The 13,511-nt window shown below is 38.0% G+C and overlaps 1 protein-coding gene across 1 annotated transcript in view; it reads left to right on the forward strand.

The window, feature by feature from the left end:
- The window catches only part of BRE (brain and reproductive organ-expressed (TNFRSF1A modulator)), a 170,871-nt gene that overhangs the window by 110,168 nt on the left and 47,192 nt on the right, over positions 1-13,511 (forward strand). The window contains exon 7 of the mRNA XM_010004931.1: positions 12,504-12,603. Within this exon, the coding sequence (XP_010003233.1) occupies positions 12,504-12,603 (100 nt within the window). The remainder of the gene's footprint in view (positions 1-12,503; positions 12,604-13,511) is intronic.

A 13,511-nucleotide genomic window follows, 5' to 3' on the forward strand; every position in this document is an offset into this window, starting at 1 on the left:
TTTAAGAGTGAAGGAACGGGAAAGCAAGGTTCATGCTATTTTGTATTTTAATCCATTCCTTTGTTATTCTTACTGAAAACTGTTCTGATTAGTGCTTGAGGCGTCGTAACATTTTCTCTTTTTTCATGTTTGTTTTTTTTTGCTGTTTTTTGTTTATTGTTATTATTATTTTTGCGTATCTGTAGGACTTAAGAGCCTAAAATTATAAAATCATTTCCAAAAAGAAGATACTTAATTTCAGAAGCTGTTCTAGATGTAGAATCGTAATACCTTCATTTGCATTAAAAGACCGAACTTAAATGATTTAAAAGCTGACAAGCTTTCTGAGATGTTCTTCTTCAACTTAAAAGGCTAGTTTATCAAAGCATCCAATATTTATTTGTAAATACATCTACTTCCAGATACTGTATAGGGCACTCCATTATCTAAGCACTCAGCTTGCAAATGCGCTCAAGCCCATAAACACTGATCATACCCTTAAAAGGTGATAAAGTATACTAGCTGAAAGTTGGGGTTTTTTTGTCTTTCAGTAACCATGTATTTGAAGTGTCTAAGAGAAAGAGGGCAGGCATTGAAGGCAGCCTTGCACGTACCAGGTGCAAGAGTGTGCCTTTGACACAGGCCTGACTGGTGCAGGTATGTGTGCTGTATGGATTTGTAACCTCTTCTGGCAAAAAGGATTCCTTTTGTGGAAAGGATTTTCGCTCCAGTCTTGTGTCTTGCAGCATGTGTTGTAACGAGACTGCTCCATCTGGGCATCGCTAAAAATGGAAGTCCTGGGAATGTCTGTGTTCACTTTCTCACCAACTAATAGCTACTCTAAGCTGCAAATTACGCAGAATCACAGAATCTTAGGGGTTGGAAGGGACCTTGAAAGATCGTCTAGTCCAACCCCCCTGCCAGAGCAGGGTCACCTAGAGCACATCACACAGGAACGCATCCAGGCGGGTTTTGAATGTCTCCAGTGAAGGAGACTCCAACCTCTCTGGGCAGCCTGTTCCAGTGCTCTGTTACTGAAATTTTGAAATTACCCATTTCTTGTGGGTGTCCCTGTTTGATTTTAACACTTTTGTTACCTCTGATGTAAACCAGGGTTTCAAAGTATTAGGGTTTTCTTCTGAGAATTATTCCCAGTCTTCCCACCTATCAAAGGCTGCCTTTGTGTGTTGTAATGCACAGCTCTGCTTCCTTCTATTTTGAAGATAATATATTAGGATTAATATTAAATTATATATGTTCATAGGAGCAAAACACATGTACCCAAATGCCTGTGGTAAAGATTTTGAAAGGGGCTGTAAAAGCCCATCCCGGCAGACTCGCATCGTCTCGTTACATGAGTAAGGGTTTAACATGGTTCCTATTAGCTCTTCAAACCACAGTGGCTCTGCTTACATGAAAACCTTACATTTTCTTGCCTTGCATCCACATGTGAGCATATTTGGCTTACATAAAACCTGAGCTTGTTAGGCCTCTTGGAGCATTTCACAGGAGCACCAGACCAGACTTGTAGCATTCCACATCATTTGTGAACATAAGATAAAGCCAATTTCAAGATCTGAGCAAGAATGCCCCTTAATCATGCTGTGTACACATGGAAATCAGTGTCAGAAGCCAGATGTATGGAAGAAAAACATTTTTCTCCTCTAACTTTCTGCCTCCCTCAGGCATTCTTATCAATGACCCAAATACTCAACTTCATGTCCAGAAGTTTTCCAGCATGTTGCTCTCATTTCATGTCTTAATTTTTTCTGCAAGATTTCTTATCCTTTCAGTACTTTGCATTTCTTGTTCTTCATGTAAGCTAATCAAATGTGATACTGATGATACAGGGGACAGGCTGTTTCTTACATGAAATGTTTGTACAGATAGAAGAGATCCACAAGTGAGGATTACTGTCTGGCCTGGGGTCAACAGAAAATATTTCATTATGTGGAAGAAGTCTACAACACAGCACTACTTTAGCACAAAGGCAAAAAATAGCATGCTTACAAAATGACTGTGTCACTTGAAGTGTTAGGCACTAAGTAGTATCAGAAAATTATTAACAATAAGAGATAATTACTGTCATCTGACTAGCAGATTAGGGAACATAAGTAAAATAAGAAAAAATATAACCAGTGCAATCATAAAACATAAAAGGTTGCAAGTATAGGAAATGGGTGTTCCTCAGAGAAAGGTGGGAACAGTAGGCAAGGAAGGCAATGGAGTCATACCGATTTTTGAGATTCATTTTTCTACTTTATGATGAAGAGACTGCAGGTTAGCAAGTACTGGAAAATGACCAGCTATGTGAACAGTCATAATATAGTAAGCTGAATGTTATTGAATGCATGCCTGAAGATTTATAAGAAATCATAGGTATATAGGGCATATGTTTGTAAATATAACTGGTACCATCTTAGAACAGTTATTCCTTTATATCAACCATTTTATGTATGGATAATGAGAGTAGATACACGTAACTATATGATAAATATTCTGTTCAGTGGAATTGTTTGGGAGATCTCCATCACTAAAGCAGAGTGGATTATAAAGGAGCAGATCAGTATTTTAAACGACGACAAGCACTGTGTAACATACCACGCAGGCTTCAGTGCAGAGGAATTTCCACTGATTCTCACCATAGATAAATCCTCAATCCTTTCATTAATTTATTGAGTCCTACTGTTTCAGAGGAGACTGCTGCTCACTGCCTGCCAGTGCTCTAGTTGTCTTTTCCTTGTTTATGCAAAAGTTTCCAATTCCCAGCTCATTTCTTCATGCTAAGTGCAAAGCATTTTCATTTCCTTTGAGACAGCACTTCAAGTCAATACATTTTTCCCTTGAAACATAAGAGTCAATGCCCAGTATTTTTTTTGTTTTCTACTTAGAAGACCCTCAATATATTCACAGATAATTGGTTATAAGTGTAAGAAAACCGATAATGCCCTTAAAAGTACATCTATAAAGAATAGGAAATTGAAAAGTAAATCTTGGTCTGACTTAGTTGTGACAAATCTCCAGCCTCTTTCACACTTGCTTTTCTTCCTGAGGTCCATACAGAAGACAATCACAGTAGGTGATGCTATATAGTCTTTCTCCTGGCATACTGAATAATTTCTTTAACCTTTACATACTGCTTTTTTAACTTATTTGGAAGCAAAAACAAAATAGGACTGCGTAGTGTTCTCTGTCTTTTCTTATCTGCGCATGTTGCTTGTCTCTCTGTACCTTTTTTGTTCAGTGATGTTTGCTGCTGCTCAGTTTATCTGGGTTTCTTTCCTACAATTTTTTCCCTGCTTGAGCTGTTGTTTGATGGGTTTTTTTGCTATATTCTTTATCCATGTAATTCTCTGTGAAACTTTTATTTGACTTTACTTCTTACTCAGATTTCTCTTAATTTGCTACCAAGATTCCTTTAAGAAATAAGTAAATGCTTTGGAAATATATAGTTCTTCATTGTAAGTGTGTAAGTCTTAAGCCTCCATTCTGCAATTCATGCACTTCCTCCCCTGTCGTTCAATCCCAGCTTTTCCATTCCTCACTGTGTTGTGGAGTTTGAAATACTAGAGTGTGCAAATTATTTGGGAGAGAAACCTTGCCCTCCTTTTTAAACTGTGAGGCATCTAGCAACTTGTTCAGGTCTTCTTATAACTATTTTTCTTAAATGAAACTCTGCTGATGGATACACAGGGGGGAGTTGATTTTTTTTGAGGTCATTAAAAGCATCTTTAAATTCAGTACTTACGTCATTTGTTGTGGATTTCTCATCATTATTTGCAGCCTTTCCAAAACCAAACTGCCTTGAATGACTGAGCATGGTAAATTTGTAATACACCTTGCTTTTGGAATTTTTGGTGGAAAAATTAAGGTGAGTTTAAACATAGAAAGCTGCAACACAAAAGCAAACTTGGTCAGAATTTTTGAGCCTTTTAAAAAAGAATCATGCTCTTTATAGCCTGTGGAACTTTTCATATTCATTTTTTGTACCTGTTCATTCTGTATAATGAAAAATAATTCTATCTATGAAGCATAAGGATTTTTATTAATACTTTGAGTCAGTTTTAAATACCTTGTTTTTATACTATTTGTACTTGTTACTTGTTGTACTTGTTATTTGGATTTTATATTATCAGAACGAATAAGCAATCAACATTTGTGCACTGTGCAGTATTACAGAGTCGTAGTGTTGACACCAGTTAAGTTAACCTGCATTTTAAACTGCTGCACACATTGCAGTCTTGTAGGTTAATTGTTTTGCACTCGCTTGAACCTTTTCTTATTCTCATGCCTTGAGGTATAATGGAGTTCCCAGAGGGCAATCAATTCTGCTGGGCTGCCTTCCCAGGCTGGCCGGTTGTAAGCTTCTGAGCAATGTAGAAAATGAGTCCCCTTGCCCAGAGAAGAAAGCAGTGATGTGAGTGTGGTAGGCAGAGAGCTTGTTGTAGCACTGCTGTGTAGCGTGAGATGTCTGATCAGCTGGGTAATAAATGTTATCCTCGAGTGGTTTTGTTTCTTCAGAGAATACAAGACCTGAGGACAATGGAGAGTTTCTTTTTTCCATCACTGGCAACCTAGGTTTTCAGTTGTTCAACAAGTCAACGGAAACCCTTTTAGTCTTCTTTATGCATAACCTTTCTGAATATAAAGACCCGTTAAGCAAAGGAAAGATCCCTCCAGTCCTGGTTTTTCTGATACAGAGAAAATAATATAGTTTTCAGACTTCTGCTTTATCAAGTAGCAGTAAGAAAAGCTTGATACTGCGGGAGTATCTGTTCTTCCTCCGTCCAGCTTTGAGTCTGGTCAGGGAAGGGGAGAAAATAAACATATTCTAATTTAATTATGTTGTTAGCTATCTATTAATCTCATCCTTCTTGGGATTTTTTTTTTCATCAAGGAAGAGGAGAATCCTGAGGACAGAGCTCCTATCTCCATAAATCTTTCAGTATTAGATCACATAACCTATGCTTTGCATCTAAGTATGTTACGTTAAAGTCAGCTATAATCCAGAATCTGTACAGTCAATGTCAAAAATGGGTAACACATTCTAGAAAACTACGGGGTTTTTTACAATTTTACCTGCAGCAATTTTACCTGGAAATAACCCAAACAAAGCAGTATTCATTAGCACTTACCGATTACTTCATCCTGCAGCTTTTATACTATTCTAGGAATGTTATTAAACTTCAGTATAATTCAGTATAAGCATCTGAACATTATAGGTGGCCAAGCAGAGAAGCAGACTGGTTACAATAACTTGCTAGAACATATGAAGTCAGCTGAAGAGCTGCAAATAAAGCTCAGCAAGTCTGACTTGAAGTTTTCTGCAGTTTGTGAAACTAAAAGACATTTTCATTTTAGTGTTTGCTTTTTACAGTTACTATTTCATCTTTTTTTTCAGTCATTAGCCAGGAGGAGCTCAGAGTTATTTACCCTGAACCTCTGGTAGATCAAGGAAGAAAAGGTGGTATTATCCTTTCAGCCATAATGGCAATCCAGACAGACTCTTTTAGTCTGAGTTTGACCAGCATTCTGTCTCCAAATGAGTAGATTTGGTGTAGTTTTCTCTCAGCAATATAGATACCTCAGATTACATCTGTTAGCTGAAAGCATTCATTTTCATTTTACCAATATTGAAATAAAATAAGTATAAGGAATTTTTTTCTCTTTAAAAATAGAATGGAAACTTTTTTTTGGACACACTACCTCGTGGTAGATTTGTATTGACAAGCAATATGTTAATTATGTTTGCTTTATATTTAATATTATTAGAAAGGAGAGAAAACACTAACACAAACCTAGACTGACCAATTTTTCAACACTAACAAGAGTAATGTTCTGTTACTTTACTTTTAAGCTGTGTATTGCTGATGGAAGCACTATCCCAAGGCTTCTGCCAAGCACCACTTAGTTTGTGTGATAGGAAGGATTGGTTATGGTCGAGCAAGTTTGAAAAATGGTAAACTGACACTAAATCTGGGATCATAGTTGGTAAGGCAGCTTTTGTGGTCACGTGCTTTTATTTGATGTGGTTCCTCACGTCTCCTGTGCCAAATGGTATAATGTACTAAAGTGATGAAACTGCAAAAGAAAAAAATAAAAATAAAAAGTGAACTATTTACTTTAGCAACAAAGGAGAAAGAGAATAGGGAAGGAGATCAAAGCCCATAACGTGTCTCAAAATAAAGAAAAACAGCAAAAAGAAAGGAATTTCTTTCCACATGCTTCAGGCTACTCTTGCTATAGCCTTCATGAGCAATAAACCCTTTCAGTGCTTATGTAGGTCTGCAACTTGCTTCAGTTTCAAAATAAGGCAGGTGAAAACTCACAAAGACTTAAGGGTGTATCCTGGTAAAAGCAAGGGCTATAAAGTCTAAAGTCTGCTTTCCATCACTAGTAGATAGATTTGAACATGTTTTAACATTAGTCACTTAGTTTTTTTAAACTGATATATATATATATGTCCTTCCATGCAGAGACAAGTTTTTTGTTTATTTACATTTTCAAAGCTAGACAAACCTTCAGCTGCATCATTCATGATTATTGAAGTTGTAATTTCCCTATTTTATGTGGGTTTTGCAGAAAGAACATCTTAGATTAGGAACATTGAGTGCAATCAGCATTATGTGCCACTTTCTTTTGATATAAAGTTCTTAAATGCTATATATACCCTGTATTCAGGGGTAAGTATGGTTCTTACAGTGCTTGACCTCCTTCTTGAATACCTGTTTTTTACTCTTTCCTCCCTTGGAGGAAAAATAACTGCCATTATGCAAGGTATCTCTTTTTGAGAGCATGAAACTTTCCATAGATGCTCTTTCCTTTGGAATGCTTCTTTCAAAGAAAAGTTTATGGAATTTTGGAAGATAAGGAATGGTAACAGGTAAAAGCAAAATACATACATAGAGAGAGAACAAAATATATAGACAGTATTACTGGTGTACAGGTTCTTAACTGCAGTATTTGTAACCTGTGTTACATAAATATGAACTGTGGTATTTTTATTCTTGTGGGACCCTGCAAGATGTAGGGCGTAGTCTGAAATAATCCTGATTTTTCAAACTAATCTCAAAAGTTCCCCAGAAATCTAGAGAAACCTTTTTCTTGTCTAGTGAAGTGATGTTTTTAAGGCAGAGGTAATAACTGTTATTTTACACATAAATACTCAAGAAGAAAAACAGTCACTTCTGTAAACCTGTGAATTAATGCTATGCCTTTTTTTTAAAAAAGGATCATTTTTTGAGAAAGGCTTTTTAGTGTAATTACAAGCTATCAAGAAATGGGAAAGAATTTTGCATTTATTATGCAGGCCTGAATAAATAGATCCATTGAGAGACAGACAGAGCAAGTCACTTGGAATGCACCAGTCAACAGCAGAAATGTAAACATATTCCAGCTACGCAGTCTGGACTTGTATTTCAGTGTGCCACAGAACAAAACTGCTATTAATGTAGGCTGACTGCTGCTCTTGTTGAATTGAGTACTGAGTCCATCACAAAATTCAGTTTAATTCACAGATCATGGATCAGAACCACATTGTGTCTGGCACTCTGGAAAGCCAGGAAAGCAGGAACTTGCTGCAAAGGAGTTTATGGTTTGTCTTAAAAAGGTGTATGAAGTTGGTTTGGAGAGCCGAGTAGGTTTAGAGTAATAGAGAGTATGTGGTGGGTTGACCCTGGCTGGAGGCCAGGTGCCCACCAAAGCCGCTCTTACCACTCCCCTTCTCAGCTGGACAGGGGAGAGAAAATATAACTAAAGGCTTGTGAGTCAAGATAAGGACAGGGAGATCACTCACCAATTACTGTCATGGGCAAAACTTGACTCAGGGAAATTATTTTCTTGCAAATCAAACCCAAGTAGGGTAATGAGAAATAAAACCAAACTTTAAAACACCTGCCCCCAACCCCCCTCTTCTTCCTGACTTAAATTACTCTGCTCCTGATTTCTCTAAGGCCTCCCCCACAGTGGCACAGGGGGATGGGCAGTGGGAGCTGTGGTCAGTTCATCACACATTGTCTCTGCTGCTTCTTCCTCCTCATGGGGAGGATTCCTCACAGTCTTCCCCCTTCTCCAGCATGGGTCACGGCCGTGGGAAACAGTCCTCCATGAACTTTCCCAGCATGAGTCCTTCCCCCTGGCCTACAGTTCTTCAGGAACAGTCTGCCCCAGCATGGATCCCCCATGAGATCGATCACAAGTCCTGCCAGAAAACCTGCTGCATTGTGGGCTTTTCTCTCCATGGGTCCACAGGTCCTGCCAGGAGTCTGGTCCAGTGCAGGCTTCCCACAGGGTCACAGCCTTCTTCAGGCTTACACCTGCTCTGGCATAGGGTCCTCCATGTGCTTCAGTTGGATATTTGTGGATACTGTGGACCTTCATAGCCTGGCAGGGGGACAGCTTGTGTCACCATGGTCTTCACTACAGGCTGCCAGGGAAGCTCTGCTCTGGTGCCTATAGCACCTCCTCCCTGTCTTTCACTGCCCTTGGTGTCTGCAGAGTTGTTTCTGTCTCATGTTTTCACTTCTCTCTACACCTGCAGTTGCTGTTGGACAGCAACTTTTTTTCCCCTTCTTAAATATATTGTAACAGAGATGCTACCACCTTGGCCAGCAGCATGTCCATCTTGGAGCCAGCTGGCATCAACTATCAGACATGGAAGAAGCTTCTAGCAGCTTCACACTCTGTAGCTCCCCTACTACCAAACCTGGCTGTGCAAACCCAGTACAGAATAAAACTCTTGAGTCCAAGAGTTCTGTCTCCATGTTCCAATGTGTTCATGCAACCATTTCTCGTAGGTAGATATGCCATGTATTTATATTCATCTGGTACCAGTCCTAATGAAGTAGCATCCACTAAGACTTTTGCTTTGTGAATGATAAATTATAGAAAGCCAATATCAGAATCTGTTAGAATTTTAGCCTTTAAAGAGTAGCAGGTTACTGGAAAAGAACTGTGTAAAAATCAAACACAATTTGATTGGTTGTGCTGAATCTAGACTAACTCTGGCACATGTAGGACAGCAAAATTAATTCATTTGTGTTAAAAACAAAATAACTTCATCATATCTCTGGGTGGTTTTTTTGTTTTTTGATTTTTTTTGGTGGTTTTGATACAATGAATGTCATCAAACCTGATAGTGTGATGTTATGGTTGTTTTTACTGCTGGCTATAAAAATGTGTTTAATTTATGAAGGGTGTGTAACAGTGATGCCAAGAAGGAAAGCTGAATCACAAAGGCAGGATCTATCCTCCAACAGGCTTGGCTCTCTGGAAGGCAGGCCTGGTGTACAGGAATCTTCAGCTTGCACTGGTGGAATCTCTTGGCAAATAGAATTTCCTTGACCATAAAAGCCTTCTTAAGGCTTCCTTTTTTTTTTTTTCTACAACTTTTCTTTTGATTGGGCTTTGAGGAACATCAAAAAGCAGCATTAGATACTGAAATAGCCTTGCCTTATTTTATGTATTCCCTTGCATGCTTTACAGGTCCTCCTTCTTTGATGTTGAGTATGTCACTTCTTTCTTCAGCTGCAGGTTTATTATAAGGTCAAAGGAATTCTTGTGGCCTTTCACCCTGTCTCGTGGTTGTGAAGTACTGCAAGTATGTTCCTTTGGCATGACAGACATGGTTCAACATAGTCAAATCAAACTCAGCAATAGCTTCCTTACATGTTTAAAAAGAAGAGATACATATCACTTTCATAAGGCAGATGAATGTTAATTGCAGAATGTTAATAAGAAGTTTTGAGATGGTCGGAGCAAGTTCCTGTGCAAATGAAGTGTTTTATTAAAATACTTAATAAGCATATTCTCTGACCCAGTAGAGGGAACAAAGGTGCTTGTCCACTCTTAATTTTCCCTACCCATAATTATTTCTGCAGAACATAAATTACATATTGTACAGCTTTATGCTGTTTTCAGAGCATAATTATACTAGAAATTCCAGCCTTCCTTCTGTGGAGGGACCTCTTTCTGAGAAACCACACCTCATAGAAGTCTTTTTCATTTGAGAAGGGTTGAATTCCCATTTCTGTCAACAAGTTTTTATGGATTGACTACTTTCAAAGGAGGTATACAGGTAAAATGGGAAACCTTTATTCACAAATCATAATAATTCAGTTCGGAAGATGTATTGGAAGTTGACGATACAGGAGTAGAAACTTTTCTGCAAATTAAATCTGTTAGAGATTACTCCTAATTTCATGCCTGCTATTGTAACCAAGAGAGGAGCCATTAAGTCCTGCTGTAGTCTTCTGAGCATCTCCAGTGGTATCTCCATGTTGGGGCGGAGCTTGGACTGGATTGCAAATAAGGCAAGGCAGGATGCAAAATGGACAGTACCATTTACTCTGTGTTGGAGGCTTTTTGGATATATTTACATAAGCATTTAAGGAGTTTAATAAACTGAAAGCCAAGGCCTTAAAGTAAGGTACACAACCCACTTGTAACATACCAAGAGAGACAAGTCTTTCATTCTCAAACATTAAATACTGATGGACCCAGCACACTTTAAGTTTCCTGAAAGCAAACTACTGTTTCAGAAGTTTTTCAATTTGGTAATAATCTCACTGGTCATGCTTCACTTTTTTTAACAGCCACAAATAGCAGAATTTTATTCCTACGTAAGTAATATTGTAAGTACTGTGTAAGTAAGAGGGTAGCAGCAAGAAACTGAATCCTACTTAAAAAAAAAAAATCCTGTTCAAGTCTTTCTTCTGCTGGAAAAGTTTGTTTGTTTTTTTAATGTTGCTGTGGTGTGCTCAAGGCTTTTTTATTTTTTCATCATTGCATATGCAAAATACAGACCTGCAGAACTGTTCCATGTGGTGAACAGTCTGCTCAACCCAGACTGTTTTGCCTGAGTAGCAGATTTCCATATACCTCATTATGAGTTTGGGATTTTTTTTTATTTATGTAGGGCTCTGTTCCTTCATAGGGATTTAAGACTGTAGACCTTTATACCTACTGAAGTGACATCTTATCAAGTACTGAGGAGAATACAAGGTCAGGCCCCCTTGGAGAATAAGAGCCTTATTTTGCAGAGAACTTTCTTTCCAGCCAGTTTAATCTTTTATGGAAACAACATGTAAATAGGAGGCCACAAAGTAATTCAGATTTTGAAACTTTTAAATTTTACCCAACAAGGTTATGGGCGTTTAGTGACTGATGTAAGCCATAGTGTGTAATGCAAATTCATATATCTTTTGATTGGTAAAAGACTGTAAGAAAGGTTTAGACCAATACTCCAAAAAGAAAGTAGCATGGACTTCAGCAGTTTGTTGTCTTACACAACGTGATTTAAATAAAAAGTGCTAGATCTTTCCACACCTAAGAAGCTGTTATCCTCAGCAGCAGCAGGTGTCCTTCAGTCTTCCATCCTCTGATAAAGGCAATTGATTAAGGTGTCTAAATACACCTCTGACATTATTTTATTTCAGTGGATTCCTACCATTCAGATTTACAGTCTGTGCATGAACAGAGTTAATAACTTTGTTCATGTTACTTCCTTCTGGGGATGAACAAAATCACAAAATCAGGAAATACAATTGTAGAACATCGTAGACTAGAAAGAACCTCTGGAGGCTACCTGGCCAAGCACCTCCTCAGAGCAGGGCCAGCTGAGATGAGCGTGCTCATGGCAGTTGTTCAGCTGAGCTTTGAGCACCTCTGAGGACAGAGTTGCCCAGCCCTTCTGGGCCTGTCTTCCAGTATTTGGTTGCTCTCATTGTGAAGGTGTTTTTCCTAATAGCTAATCAGAACTTCCTTTGTTGCAACATGTCTGCATTGCCTTTCATCCTGTCTCTTCCGAGAAGATTCTGGCTCCATCTTCTCTATATGTTTCCATTAGATAATTGAAGACATCAACAGACCTTCAATAACAATATGCCTTCAACTGTCCTCTTCAATGTCACCTCCCTCCCATTGTTCTCTTAAGACTGAACAAGCCCATTTTCTTCAGCATTCCCCTTACATCATGTACCTAATAAACTTTTGGGCTCGCTGCCCCATTTGTCTATTAGGTGAACATCTGTGTTGTACTGGGAGGCCCAAATCTGGAGTAGATGTCATGGCAGACATTTGCGTATTGCCATGTCCAAGTTATTGTTCCTCAGTCCAAATTATTTTGCTTATTTTTAGCTGGTTTGACTGAACCTGGCTTTCTGAATAATTCAGGACTCAAAGTCCTCTCCTTCCTCAGTAACTAGGTATCTTAACTACAGTGCTCCACATCTTATCAAAGAGGGGTAAGAAACAGAACTGTTCACAGTGAAAAAGCTGTTTTTTTCAGACAATGCTTTGCACTAGTGGTACTCTTGATTAAAGTAGTTTAATTACAGTGGGTCATGGTATGACCTGGTTTTATAGATGGTATCACTCAGTATTTTTTATATTGCCACAGCATAAAATACACTTCCCCATCATGGCCCTCTGACTTTAAGCATTGGGAAAGAAAACATTGTAGAAATCTCTTTCAAATCCCAGGGACTGTACAAATAATGTACTGTTAAATTAACTTCTATTTCTAGTGCACTTGGAGGATCATCTGCCCTTCATATCCCAGCCTTTCCTAGTGGAGGTTGTCTTATCGACTATGTACCACAAGTATGCCAGCTGCTAACAAACAAGGTAAGTTAGTAAAGAGAATTCCATTTTCCTTTCCCTTATGTACTGTACTGTATTGCAGTAACACACTGTAGCATTTCCATAGAATACATTTTTCTTCTACCAGGTAGTGCAAGCAGAGCATACTTAAGGTGAACTACTCTAAGAATACCTTCTTGATAAGAGTTGAGCACCTACAGAGGTCATTGAAACATAATGACTCTTTTTAGGTCAACAGAAGCATTTTGGATCAGATCCTGGAGTGGATTTTTCTTACTGTGACATGTTACAATTTAGAATTAAACGTCACTGCATCATACAGCACTGTATTGTAACATACTGTTTCTAGTAAATACAACTGTGTACTTTGCCTATTATTTTTCCAGTTGGAAGATATCTAAGTTCTCATATCATAGTAGTCATTGTAGGTTTTGAGTACTTTCAGTGTTTTTTTTCTCAGATGTTTCATCCAAATGAACTGAATCAGCAGTCTACTTGGGTATTTATACAGTAAGAGCTACTTAAGGTTGCTGAAAAGGTTGTGTTCCGGTTAGCTTACTGTTTAAACAAAAATACGTGAGTATAGTATTTTGAAAGCTTCTCCATTACTGAAGTGTAACCTTCAAAAGAAAGCTTAGGGGCCAACATGTAGGAATCTGTTACAGAACTTGTATTTGTGTATTATTTTTACCTTTATTTGTCCAAATCAGGAAAATTATTTTCTCTTTTAGAAGAAGTTCTTAAAAATGTGTTTCCATAATTATACTGGAATCTATCTTGAGAGTTGTTTTTGTTGTGGTTTTCTGTTAAAATTACTTTCTGTTTTTAAAATCTGCAAGTACACAGGACTGTTTTTATCCTTTCTTAAACAAAGTCCCTTTAGCAAACTTATCGTATGTTTTACTTTTCCCAAAATAACATTTCAGATCCCA

The sequence above is a fragment of the Chaetura pelagica genome, unplaced genomic scaffold (genome assembly GCF_000747805.2).
Source record: "Chaetura pelagica isolate M959 unplaced genomic scaffold, ChaPel_1.0 scaffold13, whole genome shotgun sequence".
Lineage (NCBI taxonomy): Eukaryota > Metazoa > Chordata > Aves > Apodiformes > Apodidae > Chaetura > Chaetura pelagica.